General features: G+C 40.8%; 1 protein-coding gene across 4 annotated transcripts in view; it reads left to right on the forward strand.

The window, feature by feature from the left end:
- The window catches only part of LOC102975070 (signal recognition particle subunit SRP54), an 81,264-nt gene that overhangs the window by 47,681 nt on the left and 7,421 nt on the right, over window positions 1-26,162 (forward strand). For 2 of the 4 annotated variants that reach the window (XM_028495717.2, XM_007112313.4), the window contains exons 1-2: window positions 8,983-9,188; window positions 14,779-14,952. The exons of 1 other annotated variant lie outside the window; for it this stretch is intronic. In XM_028495717.2, the coding sequence (XP_028351518.1) occupies window positions 9,024-9,188; window positions 14,779-14,952 (339 nt within the window). In that variant the 5' untranslated portion in view covers window positions 8,983-9,023. One more of the 4 variants, XM_007112314.4, reaches the window with a different exon arrangement.

Consider the following 26,162-nt stretch of genomic DNA (forward strand, 5'->3'; position numbering starts at 1 on the left):
GCACAAAGAAAGGAGTTGTCAAGGTGAAATTAAACCATGGGTCAGTTATATTTGAGCAGCCTAGAAGCCTTCCTTGTTGGAATATGTGGGTGGTCATCATGAGGACATATTCTGTTGCACAGCAAGGTAAAGATGAGAGCCAATGTTTCTGGATAACCGCAGGGTACTGTTGGAACAAATTGTTCCTAAGAACTATTGGGGGTTTTGTCTGATTCTATTGACCAAACAGGAAAAAGGAGCTGTGGATTCAAGTAGGCAAACGTGGTATGCTGGGAGAATAGATGAATTCTGAACAGGACATGGTGGAGGGATATTAGTAAGCTTGGAGATAGCTAAGGCAAGGGGATCCCAGTGTTTGGTAAATGATTTGGGGTGCCAGTGGCATAGCCAACAATCTTAGATTTCCTCCAGTGGCTAGACTCTGGGAAATGCAAACTAGGGCATTACTCTTCCAGGCCTAAGGGCTCTGGGTGGATTTTAAGAAAGAATAATAACAGAAGTCTAATGAAAGAACTATCCAAGTAAAATCAGCCATTTTAATATAAAGAGGAGAAAGGGTGGCTCATGGCCTTGGTTAAAGAAAGAATCCTAAACTGAATTGATTAGTTGAATGGCCAAGAATTGGAGCCAGAGGCTTCTTCCCAGGAGAGTTCTGGCAAGATATATGGTTTTCATAGAATTACTGCCAAAGGAGGATGCCCACTGTATGTAGTAGGGCTAAGGACATTAATAAACCTGAAACCAAAAGGAGGAGTCTCAGAAGTTCAATTCTCCAGTCCTTCATAGTCAAACTTAAGGGACCAAAGGACCTGGGTCATTTCCTTTAAACTTTCATTCCAAGCACACACCCGTGCATGAAAATTTTCACTCCTTGAGAATGTGTCTATAAGGAGTATAAGAAGGAGAGTAGCAAGTTGATATATCATCAATTATTACATATCGAAGGAGACGTAGCAACTCTGTGGTAATGGCAATTAGAACAAAGGTAAGAAGAGAGATTTCATTAATGGTGATCATGGAATCTTGGGAGAGTTGTCTATATCAGGTGTCATTTGCTTCACTTTTGGGTCAGTTTCAGCTTTAGGTCTCCAACTGTTTCAGAGGCCCATTCAGGTGGGGAAGCCTTTTTTAAATGAGAAAACTGAATCTAAGAATCAATGCCTTTATTGGCACAGAGGTTGGTTAAGAGTACCTGATAGGGTCCCTTCCACCTGGGCTGCAAGGAATCCTTTAAAAGATGTCTTTTCCAATAAACATAGTCCCCTGGTTGTAAATTGTGTTGTTCTAGGTCTTCATATCCCAGGAGCGCTTTACTGTGTAAAGGTTTTTCAACCAGGTGCTCATTTTTCTTTAGTCTTAATGAGACTTTGGCAATAATGTAAAAGATCTCCCTTGACTAGAAGGGGCTCGTATAGCCCTGAGTCAAGAATCCTAAGTGTTCCAGTAATTATTTAAAATGGTGACAACCTGTGTTTTCCAAAGGGTGTATGTAGATCTTAAGTTTAATAAAACTATGGGTAGTAATTTAGACCAAGGAAGACTGATAGCCTCAGAGAGTTTTGCCAATTGTGTTTTGATTATGCTATTGGTTCTTTATACTAGACCAGAGGACTGAGGATGATGGGCGCAGTAGAAATGTTGTAGTATAGGCCAGATTTCACAAACAGCATTTAGAATTTGTCCAGTGAAATGGCTACTTTTATCGCTATGTAATTCCAAGGGAATTCCCCAAGTAGGACTAATCCTTTCCAACAATATTTTGGCCACTGCAAGGGTGGTTGCTCATCTGCAAGGAAAGGCTTCCACTCAATGGGAATACATACAACCCATCACAAGAACATATTTGTATCTTTGAGAGAGAGAGACAGCTAGATAAAATCCAGTTGCCAGATAGCAAAGGAACCAAGAGATAAAGGAAAGTGGCCTTGAGAATATGAATAGGTTTTCCTGGGTCATATTTCGGATGATCTGATACCTTTGACATATTTCAGTCGCTACTATGGGAGGTTTCCAAAAGTATTGTTTTCCCCAGGCTATCATTTTATCAGTTCTTTAATCAGTCATTTCATGTATTAATTTTAAGATAGTTTGTTGAGTGACACCAGAAAGAGCAGGGTAGCTGTTTGGCCCATACCAAAACCCAGGATGCTGGTCAAATATGCATCCTTCAGAAACCCACCTCTGCTGTTCCGTAGCTGTAGCATTCACTCGCCCATCTCTGATAATATCTTTTTTTTTAAATTGCAGTATAGTTGCCTTACAATGTTGTGTTTCTGCTGTACAATGAAGTGAATCAGCTATATGTATACATATAGCCCCTCCCTCATAGACCTCCCTCCCACTCCACCCCATCCCACCAATCTAGATCATCACAGAGCACCAAGCTGAGCTCCCTGTGCCGTACAGCATGTTCCTACTAGCTAATGATTTTACACGTGGTAATGTGTATATGTCAATCCTAATCTCCCAATTCATCCCACCCCCCCTTACGCCCACTCCAGGCCCACACATTCGTTTTCTGTGTCTGCGTCTCTATTCCTGCCCTGCAAATAGGTTCATCTGTACCATTTTTCTAGATTGCATATATATGCGTTAATACACGATATTTGTTTTTTTCTTTCTGACTTACTTCACTCTGTATGACAGACTCTAGGTCCATCCACATCTCTATAAATGACCCAATTTCGTTCCTTTTTATGGCTAAGTAATATTCCATTGTATATGTGTACCATATCTTCTTTATCCATTATTCTGTTGATGGACATTTAGGTTGCTTCCATGTCCTGGCTATTGTAAATAGTGCTGCAGTGAACATTGGGGTACATGTGTCTTTTTGAATTATGGTTTTCTCAGGGTATACGCCCAGTAGTGAGATTGCTGGGTCATATGGTAGTTCTATTTTTAGTTTTTTAAGGAATCTCCGTACTGTTCTCCATAATGGCTATATCAGTTTACATTCCCACCAACAGTGCGAGAGGGTTCCCTTTTCTCCACACCCTCTCTGGCATTTATTGTTTGTAGATTTTTTAATGATGGCCATTCTGACTGGTGTGAGATGATAACTCATTGTAGTTTTGATTTGCATTTCTCTACTAGTTAATGATGTAGAGCATCTTTTCATGTGCCTCTTGGCCATCTGTATATCTATTTAGGTCTTCAGCCCATTTTTGGAGAAATGTCTGTTTAGGTCTTCTGCCCAGTTTTTGATTGGGTTGTTTGTTTTTTTAATTTTGAGCTGAATGAGCTGTTTGTATATTTTGGAGATTAATCCTTTGTCAGTTTCTTTGTTTGCAAATATTTTCTCCCATTCTGAGGGTTGTCTTTTCATCTTGTTTATGGTTTCCTTTGCTGTGCAAAAGTTTTTAAGTTTAATTAGGTCCCATTTGTTTATTTTTGTTTTTATTTTCATTACTCTAAGGAGTGGGTCAAAAAAGATCTTGCTGTGATTTATGTCAAAGAGTGTTTTTCCTTCTTTTTCCTCTAAGAGTTTTATAGTGTCTGGTCTTACATTTAGGCCTTTAATCCATTTTGAGTTGATAATATCTTTTAAATGTTGGGTGTCCTTCCAAGTAGTATATAGTTAACTTGGTGTGACTAGAGTGACCAGTGGGAGGAGGTTTCTTTATGAAGCCTGAATCTTGTAATGCTGCGGCCTTAGCAACTCTGTCGGCCAGTCAGTTTCCCTTTCCTTCCTCAGTGTTGTCTTTGGAATGCCCTGCAACTTATTGCCAATTGTTGTGCAGCAAGATTGCATGCAGCAAAGCCTTAACAAAGGGGCCGTTTTCAATTTCATTTCCCCCTGAGCTCAAGAAACCTCTGTTTCCAAAGCATTCCAAAATCCTGAGGTACTCCAAAGACATACCTGCTATCAGTGTAAATGTTAGCACATTTGCCAGAGGGCAAAGTGCAGGTGCAAATAGTGTGTATGGTTCAGCTTGTTGGGTTGAAGAAACTGAGGGGCAGAGCATTGGGTTCTATTATAGTGAAGGGAGTAGTGATAGCATATCCAGATTTCAGTTGTCCAGTAGTATTTCATAGATAAACCAAGAAATGTCAAGGTTGTCTAAAGGTGTTTCTTGCAATCTGGATGCGGACTAGTCAAAAGATCAGTTGTGGTTATGTAATCATGTGAGATTTTATCTGTTGCTGATGGTAAGAGGGTAGCAGGATTTAGGGAGTTACAATGAGACAAAGTGATATTTGGAGAGGAAAGCAAGATTTAATAGGACATTAGTCAGCTAGCAGATAAGTGTGTGTGATGTGACTTCAAGAGTGCCTCAGTCGGGGCTTCCCTGGTGGCGCAGTGGTTGCGCGTCCGCCTGCCGATGCAGGGGAACCGGGTTCGCGCCCCAGTATGGGAGGATCCCACATGCTGCGGAGCGGCTGGGCCCGTGAGCCATGGCCGCTGAGCCTGCGCATCCGGAGCCTGTGCTCCGCAACGGGAGAGGCCACAACAGAGGAAGGCCCGCATACCACAAAAAAAAAAAAAAAAAAAAAGAGTGCCTCAGTCGAGTGAGGGACAAACACCTGTAAGGGAGACCCCATAACTGTCTCTTCTGTAGCCTGCAGAAGGGCAGCAGTGGCTGCTACTGCTTGGAGGCAAGGTGGAAGATCTCGATCTATAGGGTCCAACTGACTCTAAAACCCAGTAGGTCTCTGTTTGCCCCCATGGGCTGAATGAGCACTCCAAGGGTGTTTCCTGCTAACTTCATGAATGAATAGAACGTGAAGAGAATAATTAGGGTGTCCTAAAGCAGGGGCTGTGGCCAACTGAGTGTCTAAAGTTTGAAAAGCTGATTCAGCCTCATTATCCCAAACAAGAGGATCAGGCCTCTGTCCTTTAGAAGGGAAAAATGAGTTGTGCATACAAGAAGAAATTAAGAAACCAATTCTGCAATAACCTGTTAGCCCAAAAAAAAGCATCTCACTGGCACTTGGTGGCATGAAGCGGGAAACTGAGATATGCCCTGGACACATGTAGGATCCAGTTAGCCCTTGAGGGGTTAGCAAATGACCCAAGTATCTTACCTGGGTTTGAACAGATTGTAGCTTTTTCCTTGAGACCTTATGCCTTTGTGTGCTAGCTGAGTGAGGAAGTATAGGCTGTCCCTGAGGCATGCTTCCTCAGTAGGGGAACATAACAAAAGGTTATCAACATATTGAAGTAAAGTAGAGCCGTGGGCAAAATTCACATTGGCCAAGTCTTGTCTCAATATCTGTGAAGAGTAAGTAGGGTTTTCTGTGTAGTCCTGAGGCATAGTGGTCCAAGCATATTGATGTCCTTCCCAAGTAAAGACAAACAGGTATTGGCTATCTGGATGGACAGGAATGTTGAAGAAAGCACTACGTAAATCCATGACTGTAAAGAACTGTGTGCTCAGAGCGATTAAACTGAGGGTGGTGTGAGGGTTGGGGACTATGGGGTAATGTGATATGACTCTACTGTTTACAGATTAGAGATTTTGAACAAAATACCAACCTTGGCCATGAGATTTGCCCATGGGAAGGATTGGTGCGCTACAGGGACTGGTGCATGGGATTACGGGGCCCTTCTGGAAGTGTGCCTTGACAGTGGGACGAATTCATTCTAGGGCCTCAGGCCTGAGACCTGTTGAGGTGAGGCAAAGTTTTATTAGGATCTACCTGGATCCTAATAGATAGCACCTAATGAATGTGTTCTATGTCATTTGAAGACCATAAGGTAGAAGGAACAGAATCTAACAAATCCTTGTGATTGGGAATTGACAAGAAAGAAGCAAGGAGGGGAATCTCAATACCAGGACTAGAGCTGGAAGTAGACCTTGAGGAGTCAACTGCAAGTGTATTTCTCCTTTTTGGGAAAAGGAAATATTAGCCTGTAATTTTTCCAGGAGATCTTGGCCCAAAAGGTGTACTGGGACAGAAGGAACAAGAAGGAACTGATGAGTTCCCTGCAAAGAACCTATCTCAAAAGGCAAGGGGTGGGGGGACTTCCCTGGTGGCACAGTGGTTAAGAATCCGCCTGCCAATGCAGAGGACACGGGTTCGAGCCCTGGTCCAGGAAGATCCCACATGCCACGGAGCAGCTAAGCCCGTGCACCACAACTACTGAACCTGTGCTGTAGAGCCCGCAAGCCACAGCTACTGAAGCCCGTGCTCCGCAACAAGAGGAGCTACCACAATGTAGCCCCCATGCACCAACTAGAGAAAAACTGCACAGACCCAAGGCAGCCAAAAAAAAAAAAAAAAGGCAAGGGGGCCAACTTGCTTACCTTCATAACCATGTTGGGAACTCACACCATTTGGACAATTTCAGTACTCTGAGGAAGAGCGCCTTGAGGCTGGTGGGGTTCAAGACAGACAAAGTTGTTTCTGTGTCCACAAGAGTGGTAATAGCCTCAGATCCTATTTAAAAAAAAGGTCCAATTCTCCCAATGGTGTTAGTGGAAGTACCGGGAATATCCCAATACTTTCCTCGGAGCACCATGTGTCTACAAAAGGGAGGTGCTTCTCAAATTTCTCAGAAAGTTCATGAAAAGGGTCAGAGTGAGTGGCTTTGGGCTGCGAATAGGGCCTTCTTTTTAACTTTGGGCAATTCTTCCAGTGGCCAGGCCACTTATGATAGTGGCAGAGACCTGGGCTTAGAAGGAACCCTGGAGAGAATTTTGGTCTTTCCGTTGAGGTAGCTGCTGAGTGGCAGTGGTCAGATGCTGCAGCTGCAAATTCACAATTTTAGTGGTCTTGCATTTGTCTGTGTGTTTGTTTTAGACAGCTTATTAGCCAAATTGACCAAATCAGGAGTGGCCATTGCTTTAAATCAACCTAAAGTGCATTTTTAACACCTTTTTTTTTAAACATTTTTCCTTACGCATGATTGATTATGAAACTATATCCCCCTATTTGAGGAGTGGGTTAACCTTAAAAATATTCTCTACTAAAATATATATGTAGCTATGTTAAAACCACATGAAAGTCTTGTTTTTTATTGGATGGACTCTCCTCGTTATTGAATTTTATTCAGCTTTGTTGTCCCAGCCATTCACAGAAATAGGTAGATCTAAATTTACATTTTTAGCTCTATATGCATCATTAGATAACTAAACTTAGGTAACAGTTATGTTTTCAAGTAAATTATAGTAATACCTGAATTTATTTTTTGTCATAGTAATACAGTACAACTTATACTACAAAGTGAAAGAGAGAAAGATTTGGCATGTTGCTTTGTTGTCCACTTTTAGTTGATCTATGACAGTCTGGAAATAATGACAAAAATGTCAATGCCCAAAATAAAACCATTAGAATTTCTATGCTTTTCTGTTGCTATGAGTTGTTTGTTTGCAAAAGACTGCTCTTCAATTGCATATTTGTGTTAAAAAATAACTCTTCTTAGGAAATACTTCTGGTTCATGCTGGAATGTGACTTGCATTTTGAATTTTTAATAAACTAAGAAATGTACTTGTAAACCATGAAAATAAGTTCTGCCTCAGCAGCGAAAATTGTAATTTGATATTTAATTGCCATTTTGCAAAATAAAATCATGCATTTATAAACATTCCACTAATTTTTAACGATAAAAGCTGTTGCCTACCCTTCTTGCCAGTAAAAGGAAAGGGATTTTTGAATACATGTAATGTAGAACTGTCTTGTTTATGAAAGCCAATTCATGAAGGCTTTAACAATTGGTTCTTTATTTTTCTTTTCAACTTATGCAGTTTTTGCTGTTTTGGATTGTCTCAACCCCATGCTAATGTCACTAGACAGCACTTGTGAACCTTGGCAACAAGCTAGTTTGATTTTATTACCAGAATATACATTATGAATTTCCATACAATTAAAAAAATATAGATGGCTTTCAAATAAGCAACTTTTGCTTCTAAGGTTTTCAGTTTGGTTTTTAGGTTATCATAGTCATATGCAGGATAGAAAGTGTACAAAAATACTAAGCAGAGAGTAAGGAAAAAGAACTTTTGCACAGGAGAGAAAGGAAGAATTAAGGTTGTATGGGTGTTGGGCCTGCTGTTGCCATAACTCTGGGGAGCATTTATGAATTTGCCTGGAATGAAAATGGAATCTAGGGTATCGAATGAAGCCCCTCCTCCACGGCCAAAAGAATGTATTTTATTTTTGACCTCTACAACTAGTGAAAATTGCCGCTCATACTAAAACTACAATTAAAGACCATTTACATGGAAATGTTCCAACTAGAGTAATGCAATAATCATTGCAATCATGACTTTTTTATTTGGTTGAACACTGGGAAAAATCTGAAAATTCTGAAATGTTCCCTCTGACACTCACACACACACACACACACACACACCCTAAACAGATAATAAATTATTCCTCACATTTGTTAAAATGGAAGCTTTCTAGCCCTCTGCTCTCCTTCAGGTCTCACTTAACTTTTTCTACAGTTACATATACATAAGTACTTCAGACAGGTGTAAAAGCAAAATTCGCCTTTGAGGCTCTTATTTCAAGGGTATTTTGACTAGACTGTCATCCACATGAGAAATGGAATAAGTAGCACGAGCCGTTAATTAAAAAATATATTTTCAGCAACCACATCTCGTCACAAGGCTTTGAAGCACACTACGCAGCCGTTCTCATTTCACAGTGCAGAAACCAAACTCTGGGAGGTGACTGCCCAGGATGCAGCTGGTGAGCGGCTGAGCCAAGATCCAGAAGCCAGCTTCCCGGTACAGGTACGACGCATGACGTCACTGGTGGTGCCAGTCTGCGAACTGGGACGCGGGCCGGGCCGGAAACCGTACTGCAGAAGACCCCGCCCCGTCCCGCCCCGCCCCGCAGGAGCCGGGAGCTGTGCAGTCCAGGCGGTGCTCAGCCGAGCCCCGGGAGCTGAGCCGGGTGGGCGGGGGCGCCAGAGGCCCCGCCCCTCGGGCCTGCCCCACCCCCAGGTCCGCCTAGCCCCGTCCCGTTCCTCCAGCCGTGGCTTGGCCGGGCTCGGCGCTAGGCGGGCGCTGCAGGTGAGTCCCACTTCCTGATAGCGGGTTCGGTCCGCGCCTGGGCGGGGACGCGGAGAATGGAAGAGGGCTTATCAGCCATTACTTTGTATCTCGCCAGCGCCAGCAGTCCTGTGGTGGCGACAACGATGGACCGGAAGCCGGTGAGCCGTGCGGAGGGAGGAGAAGCAGGGGCTGCCTCGGGAGCTGCGGTCGCCGCTCCGTTCAGGGAATCGGCACAGCAGGTAGGTGCGGCCGCCGAGGCTGAGGCCGGGAGAGCCCAGCTTCCTGGCTGCCTCGCCTGCCGCCTGCCCTTTTGGCCTGCCCGGCCTTCCTTCGAGCAGGCCGCCCGCCGGAGGTGCGTCCCGGGGCTCCTCTTCGCTGTGTCCCCGGCTCCGAGCGTCGCCTTGAGGGAAGGGGCGAACGAACCGCAGTCGGAGTGCCGCTGGGCATCGCCTCCTCTGACAGCGCCGCAGACTCCGGGGCGGCCTCGGATTTCGAGGGGTGAGGTTGCAGCTTCGGGTCTGCGAGCGCGAGAAGGAAGGCGTGTCCCCGAAAGGCGTCCTTGGAGTAGCTGGAAGCCAGGTGACGCCGGCTGCGATCACTTCTCAGTCTCTCCTTGTGGGAGTGCCTGACTTGGCATCTGCCCTTTGGTTAGCAAATAGCAACTGGGTGCTATGCGTTTACAGGCTTTTTCCCCCCACTGAATCCTTATAACTTCTGCATGAGGTGTGAGTTATCCCCATTTCACCAGGGAGGTAACTAAGGCTCAGACCTGCGCTGTCCAATAGACATATAATGCCAGCCGCATTTTAAATTGTACATTTTCTCGTAGCCACATTAAAAAACTAAAAAGAAACCGGTGAAATTAATTTTAATATTCTGTTTTATTTAACCCAATTTATCAAAACATTTCAACATGTAGTTAATATGAATTGAAATTAATTTTAATATTCTATTTTATTTAACCCAATTTTGTCAAAAACCATTTTAACATGCAATTAATATGAGTTATCACTGAGATATTTCACAATCTTTCTGTGGTACTAGTCTTTGAAATCCTTTGTGTATTTCAGCACATCTCAGCTTGAACTGGCCCCATTTCAAGTGAGCATTAGCCCCATGTGGTTACTCTATTGGACAGCGTAAGTTTAGAGCATTAGGTAAGGTTTGGAGGTTTGTTTTGTTTGGGATTTGGTAGTCTGAAGTAGTAGTGTAGGATCTTTGGCCAAGTAAAACTAATGAAGAAATGGCTTTACCTGAAACCGGCTCAGGAGTATACAGTTTTGATGTTAAAAACCTGAGTTGCTTCTGTGTAGAAATCTTCCCACCCTCAGTGAGAACAAAGCTTTTCAGTGGCTTCATTTTTGAGACTAACTACCTGAACGTTAGTAAGACGTTTCCCGCAAACTACAGATTCCTAGAGAATGGTGCCGGAATGTGAGTATAGTTCTAATATTATAAGAGGTAGTTTGCATTAACAAAAGCTGTTCCTCAGGCTAGTCTTTATATGGAATTGTTTTTTCTCCTACTTAAGAAGGGGGAAGGTAACCTGCAAGAAGGAATTCAGGGAAAACGCTAATTGATTAGGAAGCCCACTTATTATGTTCAGTTGAGTCAAGACCTGTTGTTGACAGGTGTACTTGAACTGAACCTTTTTAGTCCACAGTGTTTGATGTATTTTCCATTTGATTTTTCCTTCTGTTACTTATAATTGTTTTCATCACTACTTCAGCTTTCAATCTGTCTAATAGCAAAGTAAACCTGTACTGATTTACCAGATAAATGTTGTTTGAAGAGAGGCTCTTTATTGTGGCTTAGTGCTAATATGTTATTTTCACACTCTTTGTTAAAAAATAATAAAATATAAAGAAGCCCATAGAGCAAAAAGTAAAAAGTCATAGGAATACTCCCATCACCTGTTTCTCACATTCACATTCCCCAAAAGTAACTGTTAAGCTTCTGGTGTATTCTTTCTGGGATTGCCTATGCATATATAATCTTTCCTGTTAAACACAAATGGGTTCATACTATACAAACAGTTTTCTAACTTTCCCTTTGTGCTCTCTCATTCACATTCCTGAAGCAGAGACATTTCCGGGAACCTCAAATCTATGCCTACTTGACCACAGTAAGAGGGGAGAGGCCAGTGAAGTGGAGACTTGGGTGGCAGGAGAGGCTGCCATCCTGTACTCTTTCATCGGTTTGTCAGAACTGAGAAATCCCAAGTGTCATGTAGGGAAGGGAGGAAGAGTTAGGAGCTTGGGTCTGTGCTCAGAATTAGGCCTCAAACCAGGACATTCAGCAGCTTATCTGACTAGACTTTTGACCAGAATCTCAGCTTCAATATTATTAAAGGAGTTAAAATTTCAGTACTACTTGTTCATTTATTTATTTAGCACCCCTGCTACCAAGCACTTACGACGTGCCAGGAGCTGTAGGCTAAAGGATAGAGCAGTGAAGGATACACACTGTGCCTACTCCCATTTTGCTGATCACCTATTTGGGGAAGGTGACGCAGAATAAATTCCAAGTGTCATACATGTTTTTATAAAGTTCTGGGTGCTATGGGAGTATGTGAAAAGAAAATTGCCACTAAAAACAGGCCCCAAGGAACAAGATAAGCAGATTTACAGTGCTGTTAACCATAAAATGTAATAAAATGTTAATTGACATTGCATCTCATAATTTCCTGGTGTTAGGAAATTGTCTTTTCAGATCTTTGGAGTTTGTTGAAGTAGAGTTTGTATGATTGACAGTGAAAATTTTCTGACCTGCAGGTTGACTGTTTATCTGTAAAAATGAAATGTTTGCAAATTCAGAGAATAACTTTCATTTATAATTGTTGGAAATTTTGAATCAAATTATTTTCTGGTTGGTTTTACCCATCAATACCTCCCTTAACTAACCCCACACTCCCCTCTTTGCCAAGTAGAGGTTGGGATCATATGGCATAGATTCTTTCACAGATTTTTTTACTTGACAGTCTGGTTCTTTAAGATGAGGGGTTGACGAACTAGAGCCTATGGGCCAGATCCCACCAGCCACTGATTTGTATAAAATTTTCTTGGAACATAGCCCATTCATTATGTATTGTCCATGGCTGCTTTTGCAGAGTTCAGTAGTTGTAACAGAGATTACATGGCTCTCAAAGCCTAAAATATTTACTATCTGTCCTTTATGGGAAAAGTTACTCACTCCTGCTTAAGATGATAAACCTAAAACTTGGGTTTTACTGTATCAAAAATTAATATTAAAATTTTAAAAGAGAGCTCTTAAATAAAAGTCTCTTTAATAAAAATCTTTATATGAAATGTGATGATTAGAACAAATAAAATACCATTTATGTATTATGTATAGAAAATATTACTCAAAGGTCTGTTTATACTTGACTAACTTTGGTATTAGAATGAAAAATATGAATCACCTTTCAGCCTTCACCTTTGTAGATTTTTTTTTTACCTTTTGGAAAAAATATAGCCAAGGGTCAGTTAATGGAGTTAGTAGATAAGTTTATTCCTGTTATTATGACCCAGCCAGAATGTTTTTATTTATTAAAGCTGTCTAAGGAAGACAAAGTAGTGAAGCCAATGAGAGACACCCCTTCTCCTTTGCCTGTGTCTTAGAAAAGACAAATTAAGCCAGTGAGAGATTAGTAGAGGGAGAATGAGAAGCTGCTTGCTCTGATGGGGGTGGTGGGTGGAATAAGGCAGGGTGATGTACTGTGAAAGGGCTCAACTCTGTTCATTGACTGGGACTGTTGCTTTCACATCAGATGCATCCCGTTAGTATGATAACTGGAGATCTAACCCAGCTCCTCTGACTTTTCCTTGCCTATAAAGTCATGGTCCAAAAGGAGACATTGGTGTCAGGACAACCATAAACCAAATCTCATATGAAGGGGGAAAATGAGATTGTGTAGGAACGTCTCACTATGCTTAGGGACTGGTGATAGAAGGAAGATGGCCTGGGTGGACCGTTTGTTGTTCATCTTATTTATGGACACAATGAATAGGCTGGTGTTCCTTTATTAAGGGCTGGGATATGTTTGAAACCTCAGGACAGGCTAGGGAGAATTGTGGTTTTTGTTTTTTCTGGTTAATCCATAGGTAGCCCATGCTGTCAAGGTTTTCATGGTCTCAGTTTGCTCTACAGCAGTTATAGTTGCTGTCAGTGATGTCCATGTGTGTCATGGAACAATGCGTGTGTTCTTTGGGTTGGATATAACTGGATTCAAATCCTGGCTAATGACTAAACTTACCTTGGGGAAGTGAAGGACAGAGAACAGCCATATCTGTTTTCTAAGAAGAACCTTAGAGGATTAAGAGGAAACAATGCATAAAAATAAAGTTACATATACTTGCATAACTGAGCAATTCTAGTCCACTGTTTTTATCAGTACAATTCCATCTCTGCAAAAGCAGTTCAAAGAACTTTTCTAGGGTTGACTAACAATCATGGGTTTAAATTATGTGTGGTCATATCTACAAGTGTAAGAATCCTTATAGAGGATGAAATTTTTGAACTCTGGACTATCTTGGACAATCCCACTGATATGGACTCTAATCATGGCAGTCCTATAGTCCTGTATCATTTTGCTTTGGTTTAGTTTTAAAATTGTATCAGAGCATATTCTCATCATGAAAGTAAAACAACAACAAAATACAAAAAGAATAAAAAGCCCGCTTGACCACTCCTTTACCTGTACCTCCTCCCCCATCTTTGTACCTAACCCCAAGGGTAACCACTGTTGCCAGATATTTCTTTACAATTACTTGCACTGTGCTTTTTGAAATCTTCTAGTAAGAAGACACAACAAAGGCTTTCTTAGGAATTTAAACTTGAGGCAAAAAGACAAGGAAAAGCTCTTCATCCTCTCCCTCAAAATGCATTTACAATGAGTTTGGAACATTGGCTATATGTGTGAGGTAAAATTAGTATTTCCCTTGGAATGAAATTTGGATGTAATTAGAATTCCATAGACTATTACAGTTTTAAAATTTGTTAAATCTTTTTACTAGCAGGAAAACTGTGTTGTCATCTACATATTAGTGACTGAGAAATGTAGAAGTTCAGATATAGAATACTGATGGCCTGCTTTCCAGATTTGGTTTACAAATGAGTTTTATTTGGCCTGCACAGTGCTTTAAATTTTTTTGAATTTTAATGTCTTTGGTTGCGGCATGCTTTTCTTCAAAGGTCTACTTTTAATCTATAGAAGTGTTTACTCATTTTTGGTACCTACTTGGACCTAAAAGGCATCTCACTTCGGGACTCCCATTTTGGAAAAGGAGAGGTTCAGAATTAAGCTGAACTGGTTTTGGTTTGCCCACATGTAGCTAAGCTCAAATTCAAAGACTTAGCAGGGTTACCTTATACAAACATTTTATGTTACGCATCTAACATATGTACATGCATCTATGTGATTTTCCTTTGATATATGAACACATTAATCCCTCCATAATTAGCATTGTTCTTTAAAATTATTGATGTCCAGCATGTCTTCACATATTATATGACATTGGAATTGCTATGACTTGAAGTGTGTTGCTTGATTTCTTAGCTTTTGACTTAAAAAGTTTAATTGGTTAGGTTCTGTTTTTTAACCTCAGCAGTGAGTATGCAGAGGTTTGTTTACTATTCATTAAACTCTTCGTTTATGCTGTTGATATGCTTTTCTGTGTACGATCTGTTTTATTGTTTAAAAACTGTTTAAGGATTGGCTTATATTTCTTTACTCCCTAAAATAAAGCAACCGAAAAATTTTTTTTGTTATATGAAAGAAAATTAATCTCACTTGAAACTCTTCTTTTCTTAATTTATTATTGACATTAGATGAGTAATGAAAGAGGCTTCGAAAATGTAGAACTGGGAGTCATAGGAAAAAAGAAGAAAGTCCCAAGGAGAGTCATCCACTTTGTTAGTGGTGAAACAATGGAAGAATACAGCACAGATGAAGATGAAGTTGATGGCCTGGAGAAGAAAGATGTTTTGCCTACTGTTGATCCGGTAGGTTTGATACTGATGATGTTCCTTTTGTCAGTGAGTTTTGTTTTGACTGGTTTGTTTCCCTTAAACATTTTTAAAAAAATATTTATTTATTTATTTATTTATTTATATTTTTGGCTGCATCGGGTCTTAGTTGCGCGGCATCTTCGTTGTGGAACGCTGGCTTCTCTCCAGTTGCAATGCGCGGGCTTAGTTGCCCTGCGGCACGTGGGATCTTAGTTCCCCAACCAGGGATGGAAACCGTGTACCCTGCATTGGAAGGCGGATTCTTAACCACTGGACCACCAGGGAAGTCCCTGTTTCCCTTAAACATTGAATAGAAGGGACCTTTGAGGTTTAAATAAACTGTATTCTGATTATAAAATTATGATTTTGGTAGAAAACAGTATTTTTACACAATATGGATGGAAGTATTTTCTGTATTTCAGTAGCCTGAATAGTTTATTTTTGAGTGTCAGAGTTCTTTTGTCAGTGTGGATAGGTTTCTTTAAGATTTATTTCACTAAACGGCGTACTTGAATTCCAGTCCCTTTGTATTAAAGACTGTACCACCATTATGGTTTCCATTTAAAGCTTAGAAGTTGTCAGTTCTTTTTTATATTGCCTCAAGTTTTGATTAGAAGATAGGAGTGTACAGTTCTTAACTTTATGTTCCTCACCAGCTAAATTTAAGAATTTCTAAGTTATAAATGATGTGACTGGGGACTTCCCTGGTGGCTAAGTGGTTAAGAATCCGCCCGCCAGTGCAGGGAACACGGGTTCGATCCCTGGTCCAGGAATCGAACATGCCGCAGAGCAACTAAGCCTGTGCACCACAACTACTGAAGCCTGCATGCCACAACTACTGAAGCCCACGTGCCTAGAGCCCGTGCTCTGCAGCAAGGGAAGCCACCGCAATGAGAAGCCTGTGCACCACAGCGAAGAGTAGCTGCCGCTCGCCGCAACTAGAGAAAGCCCGCGCACAGTAGCAAAGACCCAACACAGCCAAAAAGAAATTAAAAAACAAAAACAAAACAAAACAAAACAAAAAGATGTAACTGTAAAATTATAAGACTAGCTGTACATTTTTTTAAAAGAAGTGTTGCCTTTCTAAGTAGTCATTTTGAGAGTTCAGTTGATCAAATATGTATGGACTTTCTAGGTGCTGGTGATACTGCAATGGGCAGTATAAATTTCTGCTCTTATGTGCTAGTGGGCAGAAAGGCAATAAGCAAGTATATACTATAATTATCAGAGTATGGAAAGTGCTATGAAGAAAATAAAGCAAAGTAGCAGAATAGAGAATTATTAATTTAGATTTGGCTTAAAAAATGTTATTACTAATTTTTCATCAGATTTGGTTCTAAATAAATTCTAGTTATTAAAAAAATATCAGATCCAGATTCTCTGCTATAGACAATATTCAAAGGACTGTGCAGTAAGTATACTCTGGAGGCAATTCCAAATGCATGCAGAATATAATAGAAGTGTTTCATGCAGTGAAAGAATTGTTGAAATAAATGTCTTTCTTATAAATTACTTTGAAGGGGTTTTTATTTGTACGTATAAATTTGTGTATATATGTATGGTTTAAAAAGTCTTTGTCTCAAAAATTGTCCTCTATTTACATAGGAATCGGTAATAAAGACATTGCATAGAAAAAATGCATCCTTACTACTTTCTTAAAGGTTTACTCTTTAAAAAAGCTTTATTGAGATGCAGTCCATGTAGCATACATTCATCAATTTAAAATTTGCAGCAGTGGTTTTTAATATATTCACTGATAGACGCAACCATTACCACGGTCAATTTTTAGTACGTTTGCATCACCTCAAAAAGAAACCCAGTACCCTTTAGTTATCACTCCCTACGCTTCATCTCCCCAACCCCTGATGACCACTAATCTATTTTCTGTCTATTGATTTCCTTATTGTGGACATTTCATATGAACGAACTCGTATGATATGTGATCTTTTGTGACTGGCTTCTTTCACTTAGCGTAACGTTTTCAAGGTTTATCCATGTTATAGCATGTGTCAGAACTTCATTCCTTTTTTTTGATATACCATGTTTGTCAGGTCAGAGACATTTGGTTGTTTCTAGCTTTTTTTGTGTGTGTGTGTGTGGTATGCGGGCCTCTCACTGTTCTGGCCTCTCCCGTTGCGGAGCACAGGCTCCGGACGCGCAGGCTCAGCGGCCATGGCTCACGGGCCTAGCCGCTCCGTGGTATGTGGGATCTTCCCGGACCGGGGCACGAACCCTTGTCCTCCGCATCAGCAGGCAGACTCTCAACCACTGCGCCACCAGGGAAGCCCCATCTACCTTTTGGCTATTATGAATAATTCAACTATGAACATTTGTGTACAGGTATTTGTGTGGACGTATATTTTCATTTCTCTTAGGTATGTACCTCTGAGTGTAATTGCTGGGTCATATGATAACTCTATACAGGTATCCCCTGCTTTTTGAAAGTTTGCTTTACACCACTTCTCTTTTATGAAAAATCTATGTTAGTACCTCTTTTTGCTAACTGAAAGAAAGCCGAAGAGGATTTTCACTTTTATGAAAAAAGGTAAAAAGCAAAAATAGCATCCAGAATTTGTTTTGCAGTGAGCCCTTGTAGAGGTGGTGGGCACCCTGAACAGTGAGAGAGGCACCTTTAAGCTCCTTCCCTGGGGAACTACGCTCAGCATCACAGCATCAAGCAGCCATAGCTTTGAACTGTATTTGTGAGCATTTGTGCTTTGTTTCGATTTGTTTTGTTCAGCTGTTTAGTAAGATGTGTCCTAAGGTAATCACTTCTTTACTTTACACAATTTTGCGTTATGAAAGGTTTCATAGGAATGCTCTACTTTTGGATAGCAGGGAAATCCTGTATTCAGTCATTTGAAGAACCACCGAATTGTTTTCCAAAGTGGCTGCACCATTTAAAATTCCTGCCAGCATTGAATGAGGGTTCTGATTTCTCTACATCCTTATCAGCACTTGTTACTATCTTTTTTATTCTAGTTGTCCTTGTGGGTGTGAAGTGGCATCTCATTATGGTTTTAATTTGCATTTCCCTGGTGGCCAGTGATATTGAGCATCCATTTGTTTATTGGCCATTTGTATATCATCTTTAGAGAAATGCCTATTCAGATCCCTTGCCTGTTTGTTTTTTTTTTTTTTTAATATTTATTTGGGCTTCCCTGGTGGTGCAGTGGTTGCGCGTCCGCCTGCCGATGCAGGGTAACCGGGTTCGCGCCCCGGTTTGGGAAGATCCCACATGCCGCGGAGCGGCTGGGCCCGTGAGCCATGGCCGCTGAGCCTGCGCGTCCGGAGCCTGTGCTCCGCAACGGGAGAGGCCACAACAGTGTGAGGCCCGCGTACCACAAAAAAAAAAAAAAAAATTATTTATTTATTTATTTTTGGCTGAGGATCTTTCATTGTGGCGCACGGGCTCTTTGTTGCGGTGTGCGGGCTTCTCTCTAGTTGTGGTACATGGGCTCTAGAGTGCGTGGCCTCTGTAGTTGTGGCACATGGATTCCTTAGTTGTGGTGTGCGGGCTTAGTTGCCCTGCAGCACGTGGGATCTTAGTTTCCCGACCAGGGATTAAACCCGTGTGCCCTGCATTGGAAGGCAGATTCTCAACCACTGGACCACCAGGGAAGTCCTGCCCTTTTTTTTAAAAAAAATTAATTAATTAATTAATTTATTTTTGGTTGCATTGGGTCTTCGTTGCTGCGTGGGGGCTTTCTCTAGTTGCGGCGAGCCGGGGGCTGCTCTTTGTTGCGGTGTGCAGGCTTCTCATTGCGGTGGCTTCTCTCATTGTGGAGCATGGGCTCTGGGCACGCGGGCTTCAGTAGTTTTGGCATGCGGGCTCAGTAGTTGTGGCTCACAGGCTCTAGAGCGCAGGCTCAGTAGTTGTGGCGCATGGGCTTAGTTGCTCCGCGGCATGTGGGATCTTCCCAGACCAGGGCTCGAACCTGTGTCCCCTGCATTGACAGGTGGATTCTTCACCACTGTGCCACCAGGGAAGTCCCCATTCGTTTTATTGTGTTTTTTTTTTCCCATTTGTTTTTATTTTTTTTTTTGCGGTACGCGGGCCTCTCACCATTGTGGGCTCTCCCGTTGCGGAGCACAGGCTCCGGACGCGCAGGCTCAGCGGCCATGGCCCATGGGCCCAGCCGCTCCGCGGCATGTGGGATCTTCCCGGACCGGGGCATGAACCCGCGTCCCCTGCATCGGCAGGCGGACTCTCAACCACTGCACCACCAGGGAAGCCCCCCATTTGTTTTTAAATTGAGGTATAGTTGATGTACAGTATTACATTAGTTTCAGGTGTACAACATAGTGGTTCACAATTTTTAAAGGTTATATTACATTTATAGTTATTATAAAATTTTGTCTATACTCCCTGTGTTGTACTGTTTATCCTTGTAACTTATTTCTTTTTTTTTTTAAATAAATTTATTTATTTATTTATTATTTTTGGCTGTGTTGGGTCTTCATTGCTGTATGCAGGCCTTCTCTAGCTGTGGCAAGCGGGAGCTACTCTTCGTTGCGGTGCTTGGGCTTCTCATCGTGGTGGCCTCTCTTGTTGTGGAGCACAGGCTCCAGGCACGTGGGCTTCAGTAGTTGTGTCTTGTGGGCTCTAGAGTGCAGACTCAGTAGTTGTGGCACACGGGCTCAGCCGCTCCGCGGCATGTGGGATCTTCCCAGACCAGGGCTCGAACCCATGTCCCCTGCATTGGCAGGCGGACTCTTAACCACTGCGCCACCAGGGAAGCCCTTTCTTTTATACATAGTAGTTTGTAACTCTAAATTCCTTATCCCTAAGTTATCTAATTTATTATCTAAGTTATTCATAGTATTCCTTTATAATCCTTTTTATTTTCCTTTTCAGTCTAGCTAAAGGTTAATCAATATTGTTGATCTTTTCCAAGAACCAGCTTTTGGTTTCATTGATTTTTCTTTTTCTTTTCTCCATCTCATTCCTGTCCATTCTAGTCTTTATTATTTCTGTCCTTCTGCTTGCTTTAGGTCTCATTTGCACTTCTTTTTCCACTGTCTTGAGGTGGAAGGTTGGGTTATCCTTCTTATTTCTTAATTAGCTATGAATTTCCCCTTAAGCATTGCTTTAGTTGCATCTCATAAGTTTTTATATGTTACATCTTCGTTTTCATTCATCTCAAAGTATTTTCTCTTTTCCCTTTTTTTCTTTGACTTGTTGGTAATTTGAGTATGTTGTTTATTTCTCACATATTTGTGAGTTTCCCACATTTTTTTTTCTGTTATTGATTTCTAATTTCACTCCATTATGGTTTGAGAACATATTTTATATTATTTCTATCCTTTTACATTTATTGAGGTTTCTTTTTTAAAAAAATAAATTATTATTTATTTATTTGGCTGCATTGGGTCCTAGTTGTGGCACGCGGGATCTTCGTTGTGGTGCGCAGGCTTCTCTCTAGTTGTGGTGTGCAAATTTCTCTCTCTAGTTGTGGTGTGCGGGCTCCAGAGTGCTTGGGCTCTGTAGTTTGCAGTACGTGGGCTCTCTATTTGAGGTGCAGAGACTCAGTAGTTGTGGCGCATGGGCTTAGTTGCCCCATGGTATGTGGGATCTTAGTTCCCTGACCAGGGATCAAACCTGTGTCCCCGACATTGGAAGGCGGATTCGTTACCACTGGACCACCAGGGAAGTCCCTGAGGTTTTTTTTATGTCCTAGCAAATGGTCTGTCTTGGAGAATGTTCCATATGTGCGTGAGACAAGTGTATATTCTGTTGTTAGGTAGAGTATTCTATAGATGTCTAGTAGGTCTGGTTGGTTTATAGTGTTGTTTGTCTTCTGCTTCCTTGTTGATCTTCTACCTGGTTGCCCTATTCCTTATTGAAAATGGGTATTGAAGTCTCCAACTATTATTGTTGAATTGTCTATTTCTCCCCTCATTTCTGTTAGTTTTTGTTCTGTTGAGCCACTCAATTGAATTTTTCATTTCAGTTATTATACTATTTCAACACCAGAATTTCCGTTTGGTTCTATTTTATGATTTCTCTTAATTGATATTCTAAATTTGATGCAACACTGTTATCATACCTTCCTTTTTTTCTTCAACTATGGTTTCCTTAATTCTTTGAACATACTTATAAAGGCTACTTTGAGTTTTTTCTGTTAAATCCAACATCTGGTCACTCTCACAAGTAGCTTCTGTTATCTTTTTTTTTCTAGTGTATGGGTCATGCTTTCCTGTCTTCTTTGCATGTCTCATAATTATTTGTTTGAATAACTGGACATTTTAGATAATACATCATAGCAACTCTGGGTGCTGCCCTCTGCTTCCCCCCCAACCCTCACTTCCCAGGGGCTTGATTTTGTTATTTGCCTGTTTGTCTAGTGACTTGATGAGTTATTTTAGTGAAGTCTGTCTCCTCCCCATTCGCTGTTTTCTGCTTCAAACTAGCTGAGCTATAGTTGAGCCTGTATCTTCATAGAGTCTAAGAATTTCTTCCCAAGTACCTTTTACCAAAATCTCCACTGATTTTGAGAGTACCCTTAAGCTTGGACTTTTCCACTTCTGTTGCAAATGAAGTCAATTCACATGGGAAGAAATTAGGAGCTATCTGTCTTATGGCCTACTTTTCCTCCTGGGCAAAATCTTTTAGCCAGATCTCTGAAATTGGGGGGTCGGGATAGTAGTGCATTTCTCTGTGACACCCCTACTTTAGCAGCCGAGCACTCGGTTGGGGTTGGGAACAGAAGCCTTAGGTCTTGACTCACCTCTTCTGGCATGCAGCCACTGTCTTAGGAACTGGGGTAAGGGCGATCAGTGTGCCAGTATTCTCAGTGGCACCATGCTCACGGTAGAGCCTCCATTTTGTTAGTGGGGAACTGATGGAAGAAGGGAGCCCTCACCTGTCAACTGCACTCACCTGGAAGTTAGTCTCAGTAATAGGTAGCTTGTGGGCAGGTTGAGAAATGATGATTGATGTCCTGTTCCTCCTGGGAGGAAAGCCCTCCACTTGGAAGCTGGGGGTAGAAGGAGTCCTGTGTTCTTAGCTGTACCAGTCTGGCAGTGAATTTCCACTTCACTTTGCTGGGAAGGCCAATGGTCTTGGTTCACTTACTTCATACTCTCATTTTCTTGTCAAATTTTAATTTATTTTCTTGAATAGATGTTTTTTCATTTGTAGTATATCCTCAGGACCATTTCCAGAGGGTTTAAATGTTTATTTTAAATAATTTTCACCAGTTTCACTGGGTAGTGGGTCCACAGAGTTCTTCCTGCTGTTGTGCTGTAAGTCCATATCCACTCTTAAAATAGTTAATTACCTTGTATATAGTATGTTGTCATTCGAATTTATTTGAATTTTTAGGCCTAAACTAAGACAAGAGACCTGGGTGATAAGAAACCTGTCTGTTTGCTTCACTGGGAGGCAGCATCATAGTCAGAGCTGGTTTCAGTTCTGGCTTAGTCCTGGAGTCATCACCTCCCTGTGACAAAGACTTAATCCTGCTGCACTGCAGGTTTCACGACTAAAAAAAAGATAACCTTTGTCTCATCTACATTAAGAATTGTTTTTGAAGATTAAAAAGATAGTACATATGAAGACTCATTGAAAAATGACTAAGAACTATATACTTGTAAGGTAGTATTAGATAACAAAGCAAATATAGTAGGTAGCACAAGGAATCTCGCTCAAAAGGTAATTTTAGAACTCTATTGGAATTTGAAAACCCATGACTAATTTAACAATTTTCCCTACATTTCTTATTCAAGAATCATTTGAAAGTTTATGAAATTAACTTGTTTGGCTTCATTCCTGAAATATCCATTTGGAAGTTTTAAAGTTATAGTTTCCTTGGTGGTAATTGTGTCTCCTAGAGTATAGTGATTTTTTTTTTTTTTTTTTTTTTTTGTGGTACGCGGGCCTCTCACCGCTGCGGCCTCTCCAGCTGCGGAGCACAGGTTCCAGACGCGCAGGCCCAGCAACCATGGCTCACGGGCCCAGCTGCTCCGCGGCACGCGGGATCCTCCCGGACCGGGGCATGAACCCGCGCCCCCCGCATCAGCAGGCGGACTCCCAACCACTGCGCCACCAGGGAAGCCCGAGTATAGTGATTTTTTTAGGCAACAAGGAGCTGCTATCATATACTAATACCATATATATGTGTGTGTGTGTGTATAAATACTGCCAATAGGAAGCGTATGTTACAAACTTAGTTGGAAGCTGAGAGCTGACATTATACTTCTAAATTTTCAGAAAAAAATCTGGTACCGTTCATGAAGAATTTATAATTAGTAAATAGGACTATCTATGTTGGCTAAGTTAACCAAGACCAAAAAATAACAATTACTTAAATCTTTTGCTAAAAGAGATACAATTCATTTTTTGGATATTTTTAATTGCTGCCTGAACTATAGATATCTTCATTTGGTTTATTACTTACGCATGCACATGTTAATGTTAGTCATCATTTTTTAAAATGCTGTAGTTTAATGTAGACTTCTGGTCGTAAAGCAAACTTGCAGATAGTGTTTTTCCTCTTTAATGGGGACACTTAGGTTGTTTCCATATCTTGGCTACTGTAAATAATGCTGCCACTAACAAGAGAGTGGAAATACCTCTTTGAGATTCTAATTTCAGTTCTTTTGGATAAATACCTAGAAGTGGAATTGCTGGATCATTTGGTGTTTGTATTTTTTATTTTTTGAGGAACCGCCCTACTGTTTTCCATAATGGCTGCACCATTTTACATTCCCACCAACAGCGTCCAAGGGTTCTAATTTCTTTACATACTCACCAACACTTGTCTTTTTTTAAAATAATAATCATCCTAGCAGCTGTTTATAATTAAAGACAGACCTAGCATCACTTAATGTGCAAAGCAGACTTTCCAATTTCTATTGGCTTCTAATGCATTGTAAATCTGATAGGACAAAGGAATTTGGAAAAGGTATTGTTGTATATTTACATAGTAGATATGTAGAACAGACCCAATTAAAGAAAAACCCAGATATCTAAAATAAAGATTTAAGAATAATACTCCTGGGACTTCCCTGGTGGCGCAGTGGTTAAGAATCCGCCTGTCAATGCAGAGGACATGGGTTCGAGCCCTGGTCCGGGAAGATCCCACATACAATGGAGCAACTAAGCCCGTGCACCCACAACTACTGAGCCTACACTCTAGAGCCCGCGAGCCAGAACTACTGAGCCCACGAGCCACAACTGCTGAAGCCCGTTCGCCTAGAGCCAATGCTCCGCAACAAGAGAAGCCACCGCAGTGAGAAGCCCGCGCACCACAATGAAGAGTAGCCCCCGCTCTCCGCAACTAGAGAAAGCCCGCGCACAGCAACAAAGACCCAATGCAGTCAAAAATAAATAAATAAAAGAATAATACTCCTGGCATATGATACTTGATAGAAAGTAAGACATGGAGACCTAGATCTTTTTACAGTCTTATAATTGTTTTCCTTAGATGAGCGTTAAGAGTAAACATATTTCCAGTAATTCCTTTAACCATTGATTTAGTTTCACTTAGGGTTCCTTGAATATGTGTATATGTGTGTATCTAACTATACATATTAAAAACTTTGATTATGCACATGACTGTTACCTATATAAATGGACTGATGCCTTTCTTAATATAGTCAGAACTCAGAATTATCTGGGCTCATTTTTGCCTATAACATTTTTAAAAAAGAAAAGAACAGTATACTGTAATGAGGGTACAAGGGAATGGACAATCTCATACATTACTGCTGAATATTTATTGGTAAATTTTCTGGTGTGAAGTTTTGCATTGTGAAGGGAGAGCTTTCCAAATGATTATATTTTTGGCCTAGTTATTCCACCCTTAGGAATTTAAGCATTTGGGAAATATGCTTAATATTTTCAATATAGTAAATGGGAAAAACAGCAGGATAGAAAAAATATAGCAATGTTGTAAAACACATATATGCTTAGGAAAAGACTGGGAAAAATATACTAAGATGCTAATGATAATTATCTATGGACGGTGGAAAAATGGGTGACTTAAATTTTCTTTATATTTTTTCCATTTTGTAAGTGTTTTGCAATAAATGAGCATTACTTTTATAATTTAAAAATAAGTTGTTTCAAAACAAAAGATAGCAAGTCTTAATAGTTCTTTATTAAGGAAGAGATGGAAAATGAAGCAGGAAGAAATAGATAATTAAATTTTTGAAGAAAGAGATGAATCTACTTGAGTTTGCACTCATAAATTGGAAGTCTTAAAGATTCAAAATCTTGTCCCAGTTCTTCGGTTACTGGGATGGTGGTGGCGGTAGTGATGCTGGCAGTGGTGGCAGAGTTCCAGTGTAGACTCTGGGTCAGTGTCTGCACAAAGGGCCCTATCCATTCATTCTGTATAACTCTGTGTGATAATGATAGATGGTATTCAGGAATCCTTATCCAGTGTCTCAGCTCTGGAGCAGGTTTGACTCTTTGGTAGTCACAGCCTGGATATTAGCAATTGTTCTCTTTAGAAACAACCCCAGGAGAATTGGTCCACTGAGAATTGCATGCTTTTCTCCAAAAGCATGCTGAGTCCTTTTCTAAGTAGTTTCTTGGCCTTATCACTTATTATGTGTTATAGAAATTGCTTCGATTCCCTATGTTTCTATACTGTCCCATTTGCTGTTAAAAAAAAAAAAAAAAGTAAACCCTAAAGGAAGAGAATCTTAAACAGAGCCCCTAAACTAACCCTTATCCCCACCTAAGAGATGCCTCCTGCACTGAATGTAGAAGATATAGCAGATTTTTATCAGGGAGTCAGAAATATACAGTGTTTTCTTGACTGTATTTGTTTGCTTGGACATCCATTCTTGTGTAAAGAGAGACTAAGGAGATACCTTACTTGTGTGTCTTTTCAGAAATGTTATCACAGGAACTGATATACCTACTTTTCATTGAAAGACTATGTTACATGTTTACTCCTCTCTGCTTTAGCCCATCTGCCCAGTCTTACATATATTCCTTTTTTAAAAAATATTTAAAATATAGAACTTTATTTTTAAATTAATTTGCATAAGAAGTTGATAAGACAGACAGTGACCACTCAAAATGACTTTGAAAACCCTGAGGTGAAAAATTTTCCTTAACCAGCAAGAAAGGAAATAACACCGAAATTGGCAACTTCGTTAGCTTTAGACAGTGGAAAAGGAAGATATTTCCATTTCACCAATAGAGAAAAAAGGGTCATTTCCAGTGTCTACAGTTTTCAGTCTTA

Source organism: Physeter macrocephalus, chromosome 11 (assembly GCF_002837175.3).
Source record: "Physeter macrocephalus isolate SW-GA chromosome 11, ASM283717v5, whole genome shotgun sequence".
NCBI lineage: Eukaryota > Metazoa > Chordata > Mammalia > Artiodactyla > Physeteridae > Physeter > Physeter macrocephalus.